This window comes from Balaenoptera acutorostrata, chromosome 10 (genome assembly GCF_949987535.1).
Source record: "Balaenoptera acutorostrata chromosome 10, mBalAcu1.1, whole genome shotgun sequence".
Taxonomy (NCBI): Eukaryota; Metazoa; Chordata; class Mammalia; order Artiodactyla; family Balaenopteridae; genus Balaenoptera; species Balaenoptera acutorostrata.
In genome coordinates, this window is record NC_080073.1 from 62626223 (window position 1) to 62643705 (window position 17483).

The following is a 17483-nucleotide window of genomic DNA, read 5'->3' on the forward strand; positions in this document are numbered from 1 at the left end:
AATCCTTTGTTGGTTGCTTCGTTTGCAAATATTTTCTCCCATTCTGAGGGTTGTCTTTTCGTCTTATTTATGGTTTCCTTTGTTGTGCAAAAGCTGTTAAGTTTCATTAGGTCCCATTTGTTTATTTTTGATTTTACTTCCATTACTCTAGGAGGTGGGCCAAAAAAGATCTTGCTGTGATTTATGTCATAGAGTGTTCTGCCTATGTGTTCCTCTAAGAGTTTTAAAAATATGGAACGCTTCACGAATTTGCATGTTACCCTTGCACAGGGGCCATGCTAATCTTCTCTGTATTGTTCCAATTTTAGTATATGTGCTGCCGAAGTGAGCACAGTAAATTTATTATTAAAAGACTCCCCAGAAAGAAAACTCCAGGCCCAAATAGTTTTACCAGTGAATGCTCTGAAACATTTAAAGAAAAAATAAAATTGGTCTTAGAGTGAATATACAACAAAATGGTGGAGTAGGCAGCTCCAAACACCCATCCTTCCACAGAAACACTGAAACACAAGCAGAAACTGTCAGAAACGACTTTGTCAGAAGTCTGGAAAATATTCAAAGGTTCACAGCAACCAAGCAAACACTGAATCAAGAAAAAGACAAATAAAAGCAGTAGGAAAGCCTCATGGTATTTTCACTTGCCCTTTCCTCACCACCTCCCTGTGTCTCCGCAGCAGTCTCGAAGATGGCAGCCCATACTCCTAGTGTGGGACCCTGGTCCCTGGTTCCAAACAGAGCAGAGCAGAACTCACAAATTATTGTGTTTGTTCTAATCTATCTGGGGGCTACCTGAAGGACCGAAACAAGGCATTCGTCTCTATTTTACGAAGCTCAGAACCCACTCAGGGCAGAAAAGCAGGCTGCATTGCTCAGAAACACTGTAAGACAAACAAAAAGTCCACAGCCTGGGGTAAAAGATTATGGTTGAGACATACAATAGAACACTTAATATCTGAGAGGAAAAGCCATGAAGAGAATTTCCTTGGGAAATCAGGGCATTCAAAAGCACCTATGTGTATTGGGGAATTTAGAAACCAGGCACAGACCCAGGACAGGATGCATGCTCAGAAAATACCTCAGAAGACATCAAGCCTTCACCACTGGCTGATCTGTAGGCTCAGTGCAAGCCTGGCTAAATGTTGAAGGGGCCTAGCACACAGCCAATCTGCAAAACCAGAGAGAGGTTGTTTTTTGTTTTGTTTTGTTTTGTTTAGATTCTGGTATTCAAGAAAATCTCTGTTAAAACACTAATTGAACAAAAGCTTAAAGGAACAGAGACTTCAATGACCAGATGTGAAAAGGAATACAGTTATTGCAAAAATGGTTTGGAAAAGTAACTAAACAAATGGACAACTGCAGCCTTTGACAATCACGAACAGCAAACTCTGGGGAAGAGATAGAATCTGATTTCCAGAGGTACTACATTATAATATTTGCACATCCAATTTTCAATAACAACAAAAACACAGATAAAACAAAGAAACAGGAAAGTATGGCCCATTCAAAGTGAAAAAAATTGAGTCAAATTGTCCCTGAGGACACCAAGACATTGAATTTACTAAACAAAGACTTTAATCCAACTGTCTTACATACGTTCTAGGAGCTAGAGTAAACCATGGACAAGGAAGTAAAGGAAACCAGTAAAACAATGTATGAATAAAATGAGAATATCATAAAGAGATTGGAATTATGAAAGGCCACCAAATAGAAATTCTGGAGCTGAAAAGTACAACTAAAATGAAAAATTCATTACAGGAGTTTAACAAAATTAAGCAGACAGAAAAAAGAATCAGCAAATTTTAAATGTCCCAAATTTGATGAAAGATATGAACCTACACATCCAAGAAGCCCAACAAACTCCAAACAGGAGAAACTCAAAGAGATCCACACTGAGACAAATTATAGTCAAACTGTCAAAAGCCAAAATCAACAGAAACAGCAAGAGAGAAGCAACTCATCACATGTAAAATTTTTAATAACACTAATAGCTTATTTCTCATCAGAAATCATGGAGACCAGAAAGCAGTGAGATATATTTAAAGTGCTGAAAGGGAAAACAAAAAACAAAAAACAAAAAACAAAACTGTCAAGCAAGAATTCTATATCCAGAAAGAATGGAGAAGAAATCAAGACAAAGCTAAAGGAGTTTGTTACTAGCAGATCTGCCCTGCAAGAAATGCTAAGGGAATCCTTCAGGTTGAACTGAAAGGACATTAGACAGTGACTCAAATCTACATGAAGAAATAAAGAACATTTATGGCAAATATGTCCTTGTTTTTCTTTTATATGGCTAAGTCTATGTTTCTCTTATTCTCTTTTCTCTCTGCCTTAATTTCACTCTCTTTGAAAGAGAGGTAATATGACAAAATAAGAAAGAACCCAGTAATAGGAGTTAGAAGACCTAAATCGAACCATGCTCCAATCATTTTGAGACTGTGAATCTGAAGACAAATTACTTAATGCTTGGAAGACTACGTTTTTATGTAAAATAAGGAGAATATTCTGACTCTCATAAGTTGTTAAGATTAAGAGCAGTTTTGAAAGTATTAGATTTTTCATAAGCATTAATTTAAGTGCGGGCTTCCGTGGTGGCGCAGTGGTTGAGATTCTGCCTGCTAATGCAGGGGACACGGGTTCGAGCTCTGGTCTGGGACGATCCCACATGCCGTGGAGCAACTAGGCCCGTGAGCCACAATTACTGAGCCTGCGCGTCTGGAGCCTGTGCTCCGCAGCAAGAGAGGCCGCGATAGTGAGAGGCCCGCGCACCGCGATGAGGAGTGGCCCCCGCTTGCCGCAACTAGAGAAAGCCCTCGCATAGAAACAAAGACCCAACACAGCCAAATATAAATAAATAAATAAATAAATAAATAAACCCAAAGTTTTAAAAATAAATAAATAAATGATTGAAGTAAAAACTGAACACACTAGTCTCTTATCCTTTGTTCTTTAAACTGGCCACAGTATAGAGTTTTACTGTTTATGTTATATTATAATATTAATAATTATATTGATGACTGCTATTAATTGAAGGAACTCTAAGGCAAGTTGCTGACATTTACAGAAAGATTGTTTTGCATTGGCAACCATCCACATAATGCTGTCTTCTTTCTTTTCCAGGGATTTGAGTCAGAATACCTCTGTTAAGTGTGTATACTTCCAGAGCACACCTTAGATGCAGGTAACAGTGACAAATGATAATGATCAAAATCATAGGGAATTCTCTTGTTAGTGGTTAGGACTCTGCACTTTCACTGCCAAAGGCACAGGTTCAACCCCTGGCTGGGGAACTAAGATCCTGCAAGCTGTGTGGCCAAAAATAAATAAATAAATAAATCACAATAACAACAGCAGCAACCAATACATACACTGCTTACCATGTGCTAGGCTACTCTAGTAAGGTAGGTATACTAGTATTCCTGAGGAAACTGACACACAGTGAAGTTAAGGGGCTTGCACAATATTATATAACTTGTAAGCAGCAGAGCTGAGATAAAATAGGACCTTTATGATTGACTTGGGTAGTTACAATCTGATACTGGTCTACAGAGAACAACAAAGAATGACACAGAAGACCGGAGATAAATCGTGGTGGGGGGAGATGGGGCAACAAGAGAAACTGCCTTTCCTCAAGGCAAAAAAATCACAAGCAAATTGATCCTGCTTTTTGCCACCCATCTGTCAGGCTTTTAAAGTGTTGTGTTGGGAAGGGAAGGAATGAGAAGAGATTTGAGAAGTTATTTATACTTTTTTGAGTTTTGCTATTAGGTCTAGACTAGAACATCACTTTGCTTCCATGGTGCAGGGTCAACAAAATCACCCAATATTCTCCCAGCCAAATGGCCTCTGTCTTAATTTCCTTTATTCAGTTATAGGGAGATGGGTCCTGGTAGCTCTAATATGTTATAAGTTTATTCATTCAACAATCATTTAGTGCTAAACACTGTGCTAGGTGTTGTTGAAATAAAGATAAATGAAACATGATCCTACTCCCTGAGGAGCTCATAGTCTGGTGGGGATGAGAGATGCAAACAAAAAAAAAGTTTAAATTGGAGGGAGTCTAGGAGTGGTTGTGGGTAGCTCTCTCTAAAAATGGAAGATCTAAGAGGCACTGATCAAACAAAATTATCTACAAAATTGGTAATTCTATACAGTTCAACCTAAGAGACGATATTTGAGCTAGTTCTTGTTGGGTGAAAAGAAGGGGGAAAGGAAGGTATTAGAGGCAAGTACAGAGGAGGCCACACTCCCTAACTTACAAGTGGAACACTGTGTGCTTCTCACACTCATTTTACATAAAGCATCAGGAAATGAAAGAAAACACACACGTACCACCACTTTGATTTTTCTTGAAATTAGAGCATTATATCCTTACTTCCTAGAACAACTAGTTAAAAGTTTGAAGTATCTTTTCTTGAATCCATTAATGGTAATCCTTTTTCCAAACTAAGACATGATAAAGATGTAAAAACTCTCAAAATCTCCCAACCATAAAATGTATTACATATAAAACAAAACACTCGAAATTCTGGTACATATTCATTTATACACATCTCAGATTTCCTGGGTTAGCTACGAGCCCACAGAACTGTGGAGGTTTCTCAAGTGTGGTTATTTAAAAGTTATAATTTTGTTTGGCATTTTCCATGGGATTAGTCATGGGTAGTAAATGAAGGTTGCAAAGTCTGAACTACTTAGATGCTCAATGGTGTTTATCTTTTCATGGCCTTGATAAACAACTTAGCTGGCAGTTTTTGTTTAAAACTCACAAAATGTTCTTTCACCTGTTTAACTCATCATTATGTGGCTGCTAAGCACTGAGCCAGACCTTGCAAGACCATGTTGGGAAAACAAGTTGGTCAGAAAACTTGCTTCCAATTAGGCTGTAGATTTACTGCCAACTTTGTTTAACCAGTGAATTTTGACTATAAGAGAGAAAGATCAGTCTTCTACTTCACTGAATGGATGAATCAGTTCCACTGCCACACTCAAATTTCCAACCCCAGATAGCACGAAGATCCAGTGTGCTCCTAGTCAGACTAATTGCACTCTAGGAGAGCACAAGGAGACGCGCAGAAGCAAACCAGGTGGCCATTCTGTGTGTGCTTGTTTTGCCACGTTTCCCTCCCTAATTACACATTTCCACTCTCAAATCTCCACCAACAAATACTACACTGGAACTATACTATAACTCCTACTGTCGTCCTTGAATGTCAAAGATGCCAATATAAAAGTTTCAACTACTTTAGTGAAGCTTCAAGTATTTTCCAAAATCTGTTGTTTCATTTCGCCCCAGGGTTATTAAAAAGCACAGTCTGTTATGGAAAAACCACAGTAAAAACTGGACTTATGTCACAACCAAATAGTGGTACAACAAGTAAATGATCTGATGTGAAGTAATATAAAAAGTTCTCTTTAACCTATGGAAGGAAATACCTTTTCCTTTAAGAGGAGGGAAACATAATTAATTTATTTTAAAAGTCCATTAATATTCAGATGTAAGTGCTTGCTTTCATAGTTCTACTGCATAACTTTAATATTCTTAATTTAATACTACTCAAAATAAATAAAAATTAGGACACCAAAATCTTCTCCTATCCCTGGGACAGCAACTTTTTCTGCAAAGGCTCAGAAAATACTTATTTTAGGCTTGGTTGCGGGGTGGGGGAGGATCTATACCATTTGTATCACAACTACTCACCCTTGCTCTTGCGGCATCAAAGTGACAGCACAGACAATACTTATACAACAGAGTGTGGCTGGGCTCCAATAAAACCTTATTTACAAAACCAGGCAGTCGACTGGCTGATTCCTGTTCTAGCCCCTAAATCATCTTACACGAGGAAATGCAAACTATCCTTTAAATGAGAGAACAAATTTTTTTTTTTTTATTCTCAGTGGTAGGAGGGAGTAGGAGGGATGAAGTGAAAGAGGGAGAAATTTTAAAAAAACATACAGATACAGTCACAGCAAGGGATTAGGTTACCTTCTGTGGATCTGAATTCTTCTCCCATTGAAGTACTCTTCATACTCAGGTTATCATCACTGTCACATTCTGTAAGGAAGAATCAATAAATGCAAATGTACTTCTGAAAAAGTTATTGTGCCATAATTTATGTATTCTAAGACAATATGACCTTCAATGATTTCTCCCATACCCAAGCTTACTAATTATAACCCATTAGTATTTCACAACTTTCCCTAGAGGTTTGTGTGTTTTTTAATGCTTACCAAATAATATTACTTAAATTGAGAAAAAAATAAAAATGAATGAAATAGGCAATTTGATTTTGGCTCCATATTCAAACAATTATTTGAAAAAGTTCTTTTTGCATGTTGAGGAAATATAAAATCCTAGTATATTTAAAAAACTGTAAATTTTAAAAAGCTAGTATGTTTATTTGGATCTAGCAAATAAACTCCAAAGTTTCATTTGCATGAAATCATCTTTAAAAGATTTTTAATGATGACAGATAAAATTCCCCTGTATTTTGAAAATCATATGCATTAATCTCTATAGAGACCATAGATTTATATTAACAGTGTCTCTGCATGGCACAAACTCACTTGATGCCTTATATGCTTACTGAGAGACCTAAGGCTTTAAAATAATGATATGACTGACCGGGTATTACAAAAGTCACTTAAAATATGAACGTGGTACCATCAGGGACCCAGTATTTGGCTTTTCACTTTAACTACATTTAAATCAATTTCTATCGGAGTGACTGAATCAGGGTTTAAATAACCCTGATTGTGTATTCAATACAAAACACATGGACATATTTGCTTCTGTGAAAATATATAAAAACTTAAAATATACATTTAAAAATTTATCAATGTATCATTGTTTATAAATAAAAACCACTATATTTCTCTTATATTCCTTTGCTGCAAAAATTTATTACAAGTCACCTTTTGCTATTCCAGCAAAAAAACTATTGCTTTTTCTACAATATGTTATATACACCTACTACTTCAAATATTTCAAGCTGTGTTTTAGTGAAATAAAACATTACATTTACAATTCGAAGAACAAAAAATTTAGTCTTAAAACATTAGGAACAAAGAAAAAATACCCAAGGTTTCTTTTATTACAATTCAAAGTCAAGGCCAGTCAAAAGCAGCATGTGGTAACTGGCCTAAACAATTCATCATGGCAACCAAGACCCAAGGCAAAACTGCAGGTTCGAATCATAAGGTTTAGCTTGACATTAGGTTGTAAAAATTTTTAAAGGTTTCATTTGCCTCAATCAGCCCCATCTGTAGAACAGAGAAAATCATGAATTTTTTCCCTATTTTTCAGTACCTTGCACAGAATTAACTGTATCATATAGATTTTTAGGATGGTGCCCAAAGCAACAACCTATATAGTCTCATCAACAGGCTGAGTGAGCAGGCAGACAGATGCTTAGAATTAGGTTCAACAACTATTTCATATAGGGCATGCCACTGCTTCAATCACCTACACTTTCACAGCATGGGAGAACTAGTATGTTCAATTTTTAAGATGGCTTAAAAATCTGTATAATTGGTACCAACCATACTTAATGCCTCCATCCCACTCATTCCAAAATGAAGACACAAACCAAACAGACACAACAAAGTCCCAGGGCCATAAACCAGACAGCCCAAGGACAGTGTTCAGATTCAACAAAAATCATGTCAAAGCACAGTAAAGTCTGTTTTCAATTTAAATTCACTAATTCATAACAGCCTATGCTCAAGTCCCTCCTTGCATTACCTAAGAAAAAATATTCTAGGAAAGTTCAAACTTTACATAAAACTGGAAGGAAGATGTTTACTGAAGAACTATAAACAACTGAATACACAAAACTGTGTTTTTAAAAACTGTGTTTACATAAAGCAACCAATGTTCTTGAACTAACCTACAAGATATAGGCAAGTTCTATTACATAAACAGATCTTTAAGAGCCCAGAGAATTTTTTTATATAAGCAATGGTGGTGACTAATGAAATAGTAGAAAATGGCAGCTCAGAAATTCAGTCATCAAGAATGTGGTTGGAGTAGGTGCAATAACACAACACTCTGGAAAGTAAAAGCAAACAAACAAACAAAATCTTAAAATGTATGGTCAAGACAGTAAAAACAAGTAGCATAGTTATTTTATTTTACAAAGAGCATACTGCAAGCCAGGAGCAATGTCACACGGGGTAAATAAAAATGGTGCTAGCGTGGTCCCTTTAACTCAGCCTGCCCTCACGCTGAGACTGCATTTCTACAGTCTGAAGAAAATAAAATGGGGCTTCTTGGTTTACTTACAAAAGATCCCAGGGAACTTACAATGATAAGTTGGCTATGCTTGACACATAATCAGCTTACTTTTTAAAGTACCAGAACCCACAATCAAATCTTTTTACCTTCTACAAAAAAAAAAAAAAGCATCTTCCTAAATGTTATTTTTATCTACACACACCCTGCAATGTCGTTAGACTGCAACAGAGCAGTCTCATCTTCATTCCTCAAGAACATGGTAAGAGCAAACAATGCACAATGGATTCTCTACATAATAAAATCAGGGCTTTGTGTCAGCGAAAGCCTCAGCCTTCACAGGTGATGGCTGTGTGGCCTCAGGCAGCTATTTTAACCTTCCTGGGCCTCTATTCCCTCATCTATGAAAGGGGGCGATCTAATATATCCTAACTCACAGTGTTGAAAAGAGGATTAAACAACACGCAGAAGTTCTTTGAACATGTTTAAACATCTTCAAACACTACAAATACAAAAAGCAGCTAGCATGGTGGCTGGCACACAGTAGGTCCTCAATAAAGGTTAGTTCCTTTTACTTCTTTAAAACAACATTGAAGTGACAAGTGATATATCTGCATCTTTGAAACATGAGTCTTGAGTTAGAATGAACACGTATTTGTGAATAAAATGTGAAAAGCATAGAAGAAGAAAAAGTCTACCTGGCTCCTCTGACTAGGATCACTAGAAAGGATCCATGTATCTTGGCAAATTTTTAAAAAGTGAAAATGAGTACAATATAAAATTGAACTGATGAAGGATAAGGGGCCCAAGGGTGCCAATTCAGGACAGATTAATATTTTTACACATCTCTACAGGGATTTACACATATATCATAGCTGTAATCAAAACGTTGGTGCTGCAACCTGATGCATAGAAGAGTGAGTTTAAAGGGCAAAAACCATGACACATTCAAATCTCAAACTTAGTATAAAGGCTCACCTTGCTAGAAAGGGTAACTGATTTAACCCAACCAAGTCAGAGATCTAACAAAGTAGCAGCAGTAGCACTACTTACCTGTCCTCTCCCTACCAAGCATAGATATAAGACCTTATGACCAAATGAGTGACATTCATACACGGAGCCAGCAACTTCCCAATACCTCTATTTCTACTGAAATTAGTATCTCCTGAAAAAACTTTCAATTAACTGAAAAACTGGCAAAAAAGAAAGTATAAGATACCATGTGATTATTGATTCTGACAACACTATTCAACAGATTCTTCCTGTTTACATAGGAGTAATAAAACCCCTTTATGGTCCTAATAATGGAAAATTTCTGAAAAGTTAGAAAGAAATAAGAGGTTCAAGCTTATATCATTTGTCTATGCTATGGCAGAGATTTTAAAAACGTGAAAAATCATCACACTGCTTATAAAACATGAGAGAACTTCTCACTGTGTGTTACTTGTAAGAGAGTTTGTGGGGTGGCTGGTTGGTAACTAGGAGCCTTGAAAAGACAGATCCCTGAAGCTGTACGTTATATTGTATGTACAGTAAGTCCCCTACATACAAACAAGTTCCGTTCCGAGAGCACGTTCGATAAGTCCAACAAAATTAGCCTAGGTACCCAACGAACACAATCAGCTATATAATACTGTACTGTAATAGGTTTATAATACTTTTCACACAAATAATACATAAACAACAAACACAAAAAATAAAGAAAGCATTTTTAATCTTACAATACAGTACCTTGAAAAGTACAGTAGTACCAGCTACATCACCGCTGCTTTTACGCTTGCTTCTGGACATCCTGGGCTTGAAATAAAGACACTGTACTACTGTACTCTATACAGTACTGTACAGTAAAGTACACAAAAACACAACCACTTGTAGAGGATGCACGCATGTGACAAGGTAGGCCAGACACGTGAACTAACTTACATGATTGGACATGCGAACGCACGTTTGTATCTTTGAAAGTTTGCAACTTGAAGGTTCATATGTAGGGGACTTACTGTACATGTCCATATGGGGGAAAGAGGTTTGGAAAGCTTTTTTCAGATTCCCAAAAAGGTCCATCAATGCCTACCCCCAAACCACACTGCCTTAAAATAACTGGTTGTCAGATCTGAAGATAGGACACTGGGTTAAGCTAGATGAAAGGAGTTACCCTGGCATTCTCGTGGTAACCAAAACTACACTACAGGCCCAACACGAACTGCAGTATTTGTGAACACTGAGAGATGTTTCTCAGTCCCAATACTAATTAAATATAATTTCTTAACAAAGACTATTACTCTACTATTCACAAAGCCATTTATTAGGAAAGGTGAAGGAATAAAGTTACCCAAGAAAGTCACTGTTCTTTGATTTTCCTTATTATAAAGTTTATTAGCAGGCAATTTGATGCCTTTCAGTCTTCCATGAAGAAAAAAATTTGTCTTAAACTGAATCTGAACATACTGTGATTCAGCATAACATTTTTTTAAATTTTAGTTATAAAAGCATCTTTAAATCCAGACCTAAATAAAATATGTGACTTAAAGACTACACTTCTTTGGCCATTTAATTTTAATAATTTTTATTACTTTTAAAATGTAGTGGCTATAGCACATGAAAAGATGCTCAACGTCACTAACCATTAGGGAAATGGAAATCAAAAACAAAATGAGATACCACTTTGCACCCATTAGGATGGCTACTATAAAAACAAACAAAAATCAGAAAATAACAATTGTTGGCAAGGATGCAGAGAAAATGGAACCCTTATGCACTACTGGTGAGAATGTAAAATGGTACAGTCCATGTGGAAAATTAGTATGGAGATTTCTCAAAAAATTAGAAATAGGACTTCTCTGGTGGCACAGTGGTTAAGAATCCACCTGCCAATGCAGGGGACACGGGTTCGAGCCCTGGTCTGGGAAGATCCCACATGCCGCGGAGCAACTAAGCCCGTGAGCCACAACTACTGAGCCTGTGCTCTAGAGCCCACAAGCCACAACTACTGAGCCTGCGTGCCACAACTACTGAAGCCTGCGTGCCTAGAGCCCGTGCACTGCAGCAAGAAAAGCCACCACAGTGAGAAGCCCGTGCCCCGCAACAAAGAGTAGCCCCCACTCGCCGCAATTAGAGAAAGCCCTTACACAGCAACGAAGACCCACACAGCCATAAATGAATGAATGAATGAATGAATAAATTAGAAATAGAATTACCATATAATCCAGCAATTCCACTTCTGGGTATATACTCATAAGAACTGAAAGGAGGATCTCGAAGAGATGTCTGTACCCCCATGTTCACAACAGCATGATTCACAATAGCTGAAGCATGGACGCAACCCAAGTGTCCATCAATGGATAAATGGATAAGCAAAAGGGGGTATATACATACAACGGAGTATTATTCAGCCTTAAAAAGGAAGGACATTTTGACATAGGCTACGACATGGGTGAAACCTGAGGACATTTTGCTCAGTGAAATAAGCCAGTCACAAAAATACAAGGGCTGCATGATTTCACTTACACGACATACTCAGAGTAGTCAAATTCATAGACAGGAAACAGAATGGTGGCTGCCAGGAGCTGGGGGAAGGGGAGTGCAGAATTGTTGTTTAATGGGTATGGAGTTTCAGTTTTGAAAGAAGAAAAGGGTTCTGGGGATGGATGGCGGTGATGGCTGCACAACAATGTAAATGCAGTTAATACCACTCAACTGGAGACTTCAAAATGGTTAAGATGGTAAATCTTATGTATATTTTACTACAATGAAAAAAATGTAAAGAAAAACTAAAAAAATATATAGTGGCTAGGAACCATATTTCCTTTTTACAGTAGTAATAATTAATAATAGCTGCTATTTACTGAGCAGCTATGCTCTTTCCTATGCTATGCTAGACACTATACATATCACTAATGCTTACAACCTTATAGATATGAAAAGTGAGACTCAGAAAAAGTTGAGTAACTTGCCTGAAATCGCACAGCTAAGAAGCAGCAAAGTCAGTATTCAAATCAAAGACCATGCTCTTCTTTATGCACTGCACGGTCTCTGTATTTCACAAAAATTCAGAATAAAGTATACATGTGCCCGCAAAGAGCAGTAAGTTCAAACAAGCACTGATTACAAATGAATGATTAAAAAAAAATACCTAGAGAATTCTATATTCTGACATAGAGAGAGGTTTGACACTGATGAGTGAAAAAGGAAATTAAAGTATATGTCAAAAAAAAAAAAAAAGAAAGGCTAGAGCATAAGAGACATTCAGAAAAGAACATCGGTATATAACAATAACCTATACTTTACCTCCAACCCTAGTATACCCATGCAGACCTACTCATATGCAGCTTTCATTCCAAATAAAGTTGAAAGAAAGGCAAATCCATTACAGGTCTCATGTTCTAAATTACAAAAGAAATGCTCCCCAGAGCAGCAGCATAGGAGGAAGAAAAGGGGGTTGGCCTAGGTAGCAAAGGTAAAAATTTAAATATTTTTCAAGATATTAAGTAGATGTTGTTAAGGACAGGGGAAGGGATGGTAAAAGAATGGGAGAAAAAGAGGTTAAAAAAAGCCACAGACACACAGGGCACTCCATTCAATACTCTGTAATGACCTATATGGGAACAGAATTTTAAAAAGAGTGAATAGGGACTTCCCCAGTGGTCCAATGGTAAAGAATCCACCTTCCAATGTGGGGGACGCAGGTTCAATCCCTGGTCGGGGAACTAAGATTCCACATGTCACGGGGCAACTAAGCCCACGCACCACAACTACTGAGCTTGCGCACCTCAACGAGAGAGCCCACGTGCCACAAACTACAGAGCCCATGCGCCCAGGAGCCCATGGGCCACAACTAGAGAGAGAAAACCCGCACGCCACAACTAGAGAGAAGCCCACGCACCACAACTAGAGAACTAGAGAGAAGCCTGTACGCTGCAATGAAGATCCCACACGTCACAACTAAGACCCCACACAGCCAAATAAATAAATATTTTTAAAATAATAAATAAATAAATAAAAGAGTGGATATATGTATAACTGACTTACTTTGTTGTACAGCAGAAACTAACACAACACTGTAAATCAACTATACTCCAATAAAAAAAATTAATTAAAAAATTTAAGAAAAGGAAGAAAAGAAAAAAACCTGCCACAGACAGAAAAAGCAAGTGAATGAAAACAGAAACTACAGAATAGGAAGACAAAATTCAGTACTAAAGCATGATATAAATATGCAAAACAGCTGATTTTTCTTTAAAGAGCACAATTGTGCCAGTAGCTTAACGGTTCCTAACTTTGCAGAAGTGAATTGATCCAACACAATGAGTGGTTTAGAGCAAAGTTCTTCAGAATAGATCTTCAATCAAAATGTGGCTCTATATATGCAGAAAGAAGAAAATAGCTAGGAGGAGAGCACACTTGGACAATTTAAAGGCATATAATAAAAATTCCAAAAAGTAGTCAGTTTTTCATTGAGGTCATTCATCAATACCTTCAAACCATATTCATGGCTGCAAATTATTAGGATATTTAAAAATTACTCTTTTATTCTCTCCTACCCACATTTCAGAAATTACAAAAACCAAAACCAAAACCAAAACAAAAACCCATCTGGATCCCTGGAATTACATCCTTTCTTAAATACTGGTTAGTGAAATTGGACATCAGCATGCCCTTTCATTGAACAATCTCAGAAAGGCAGAGAAGAGTGTAGGACAGGGGGTGCCTAGCCCTTCAAGGCAATAAGGATCTCTCAGGGCATCATTTTGTCACTGTCAACCTCTTAAATTTTAATTTTTTTATTTTTTGGTATTGCCATATTAGCATTTATTGCTTTCTGGTTTCTCCTATAAGCACTTTGCTTTCTGAAAAACTGAAGATAAATTTAGAATTTTAGAAATGAAATGAAGATCTGAATTCTGAGCTTTGCAAAACTGTACTAGCATATTTCAAACCATTAGTATATATTTTAAATATATGAATATAAATGTTATCCATTAGATTAAAAAAGGGCTCTAAAATATTATGAATTCATTCTCCTTCTAATACACTCAAAGTGAAAGTGAGATAAGAGAAAAAATACGATAGAAGCATGAGCGCGTGGCAGTTTAGTGAGCAGGCAGCAGGGCACTAGTGGACAGCAGTTTATTGATTTCTCTCAGCAGTGAAGTCTCTTCCTCTTGGGCAGTTTGCACTGTGGCTGCAGCTGCATACCTTTGGTGGTATCAGATATGCTATTTAACAAGGCACACATCATATCTCCCTCTAAGTGGTGAGGGTTGAGTATATGTGCTGGCCTCTGAGTCTTCTTAAATTGATTCTCTAGCTCCAGAAAACCTTGATCTCCTGAGAGGATGGTGAAAGGAATCTGCTTGGGCAGCTGTTCATCCAGACGGCCAGCCTAAGTTGGAAAAAATGGCACAAGTTGATAAAAATCAGCATCTGAGCTTCCAGTCAAGTTACAGCTATTTCAGAATGAACACATACCTAGAAACGCGTATTTAGCTTGTTCCCTTGCTCCCACCAAAGTATGATATAAAGATCTCGTTCATAAATGAAATATACCATATTTAATCAAATATAAAATGCTGTCAATTATTAGATAAGCTCTTTTATATGCCACTAAGAAAGAAAGAAAGAAAAAGCCAAAAGGAGTATAACAGGAGGCCCCCACATAAAGGTGGAACACTAATAGGACTACGCGCTCAACCTGAGGGTAAATAAAAAATGAATCTGCCATAGAGAAAAGGTACGCAAAGTAATTTGCATAACTCAATCTTAGCGCTGGCTAGATGGAAAAAGAAACTATCTTGTGGTTTAAAACATAAGCAGCAGTCAACAAGTTTGCAGAGTATCAGTGTGACACAGAAACCCTTAAGCAGAGAATTTCATTTAAACTGGGTCTCAGGTGGGTTGTTTCTCCAGGTGACTAGCAGAGACAGAAGCAAATGCAAATTCCATCTGGGCCAACAGTGACTGCTATGGTGCCCCCCCATTTCCGAGATGTTAAAATGTGAAAGTGTCTCATGCGTCAAGAAGTGTCATCTCCTGATAATTTATTCTAGAAATAGCTGAGGGTCTACTATGAGTAGCTGAGAGTCTGCTGGAACTGGGGATGAAGCAGTAAACACATGCTATGGGTTCCTGCCCTCAACAGTCATAAGTAGAGCCTGATGCAAAAGGTTTTAAACAAAAAGCACAACACTGAAAAGGAATCTACAGTGTCATTATGATTCAAGAGGGAAAAAAATCCAAATGGGTCCTAGCTTCACATTCGATTTTGAATAAAACAATGACTCACATGCATACATATGGCAAAATCAGCAGCATCTTTTCTTTTACTACAGCGAGGATGAAGGAAGAAGCATCCAATCCTGTTCAGGTAATTATAGATCTTACAGTTGACAGGAGGCTTCCAGTTGGTGTTTCCTCCTATTATGTTTAGAAAAGGCATAAATGATGAGTCAAACAAGAGAAAAAGAACAGAACACTAGATACAACTGAAAACTCTATAAGGAAAAACAAATACTAGAAAAAAATGTTTCTAGAGGAAAAGTACCAGATTAGAAGGCAGAACAAGGCAGTTCTCGTGCAGGTATCACCAGGTTGTTGCTTAAATCTTGGGGAAGTAGACCGACTTCCCCAAATCTGCCTATTAATCTGAAAACTCACAGGGATGTTAAGAAGAATCAACAGTAATGTGCGTGAAAATTCTTTGACTGCTGTTGTTCTATGTGAATGTATGCATTAGTGGTTTTTTACAAATATGTCAAGGCTGCTCAGTGAATAAAAATGATGGGCAATCAGGAAAGTTGGACTTACTAAGAGGTTGTACTGACTACCCTATCCAGGTCAGCATGTTTCTATCTTAAATCCTAATCCTCTTCTTTATATGCTGCTTCCTGTCAAACATGGAATGCATATCTTGTTTCACTGCACTTTGCTTTACTGTGCTTTGCAGATACTGTGTTTTTTACAAATTGAAGGTTTGTGGCAACCTTGCATTGAGGGAGCTCATCGACGTCATTTTTCCAACAGCATTTGTTAACTTTGTGTCACATTTTGTTAATATTCACAATATTTCAAACTTTTCCATCATTATTTTATTTGTTATGGTGATCTTTGATGTTACTATTGTAATTGTTTGGGAGTGCCATGAACCATGCCCATACAAGATGGCAAACTTAACTGATAAATGTTGTGTGTGTTCTGACTGCTACACCGACTGGCCCTTCCCCTGTCTTTCTCCCCTCCCTTCCGGCCTCCCTTTTCCCCGAGACACAATATTGAAATTAGGCCAATTAATAACCCTACAATGGCCTCTAAGTGTTCAAGTGAAAGGAAGAGTCTCACGCTTTTTAAAATCAAAAAGCTAGCAATGATTAAGCTTAGTGAGGAAGGCATGTCAAAAGCCAAGACAGGGGCTTCCCTGGTGGCGCAGTGGTTGAGGATCTGCCTGCCAATGCGGGGGACGCGGGTTCGAGCCCTGGTCTGGGAGGATCCCACATGCTGCGGAGCAGCTGGGCCCGTGAGCCACAATTACTGAGCCTGCGCGTCTGGAGCCTGTACTCTGCAAAAAGGCCGCGATAATGAGGCCTGTGCACCGCGATGAAGAACGACCCCCACTTGCCGCAACTAGAGAAAGCCCTCGCACAGAAACGAAGACCCAACACAGCCATAAATAAATAAATAAACCCAAAGTTTAAAAAAAAAAAAAAAAAAAAGCCAAGACAGGCTGAAAGCTAGGCCTATTGCACCACAAAGTTACCCAAGCTGTGAATGCAAAGGAAAAGTTCTTGAAGGAAATTAAAAGTGCTACTGCAGTGAACAAATGAATGATAAGAAAGTGAAACAACATTATTGCTGATATGGAGAAAGTCTGAGTCTCTGGATAGAAAATCAAACGATCACAACATTCCCTTAAGCCAAAGCCCAATCCACAGCCAGGCCCTAACTGCCTTCAATTCTGTGAAGACTGAGAGAGGTGAGGAAGCTGCAGAAGCAAAGTCTGAAGCTAGCAGAGGTTGGTTCATGAGGTTTAAGGAAAGAAGCCATCTCCATGACATTAAAGTGCAAGATGAACCAGCAAGTGCTGATGTAGAAGCTGCAGCAAGTTGTCCAGAAGATAATTCCTAAGGTAATTCATGAAGGTGGTTGCACTAAACAACAGATTTTCAGTGTGGACAAAACAGCCTTCTATTGGAAGAAGATGCCATCTAGCAGTTTCACAGATAGAGAGAAGTCAATGCCTGGCTTCAATGTTTCAAAGGACACG

General features: G+C 37.8%; 1 protein-coding gene and 1 non-coding gene across 2 annotated transcripts in view; both read right to left on the bottom strand.

Annotated features, from left to right (window-relative positions):
- ZNF451 (zinc finger protein 451) overlaps positions 1 to 17483 on the bottom strand; it is an 86793-nt gene that overhangs the window by 10432 nt on the left and 58878 nt on the right. Inside the window, exons 12-14 of the mRNA XM_057554468.1 lie at positions 15510 to 15640; positions 14423 to 14609; positions 5984 to 6052 (exon numbers count right to left, since the gene is read on the bottom strand). Of these exons, the coding sequence (XP_057410451.1) occupies positions 5984 to 6052; positions 14423 to 14609; positions 15510 to 15640 (387 nt within the window). The remainder of the gene's footprint in view (positions 1 to 5983; positions 6053 to 14422; positions 14610 to 15509; positions 15641 to 17483) is intronic.
- On the bottom strand, positions 226 to 332 carry LOC114238474 (U6 spliceosomal RNA). The gene has a single exon (XR_003623826.1). It is a non-coding gene; the product is annotated as a U6 spliceosomal RNA (small nuclear RNA).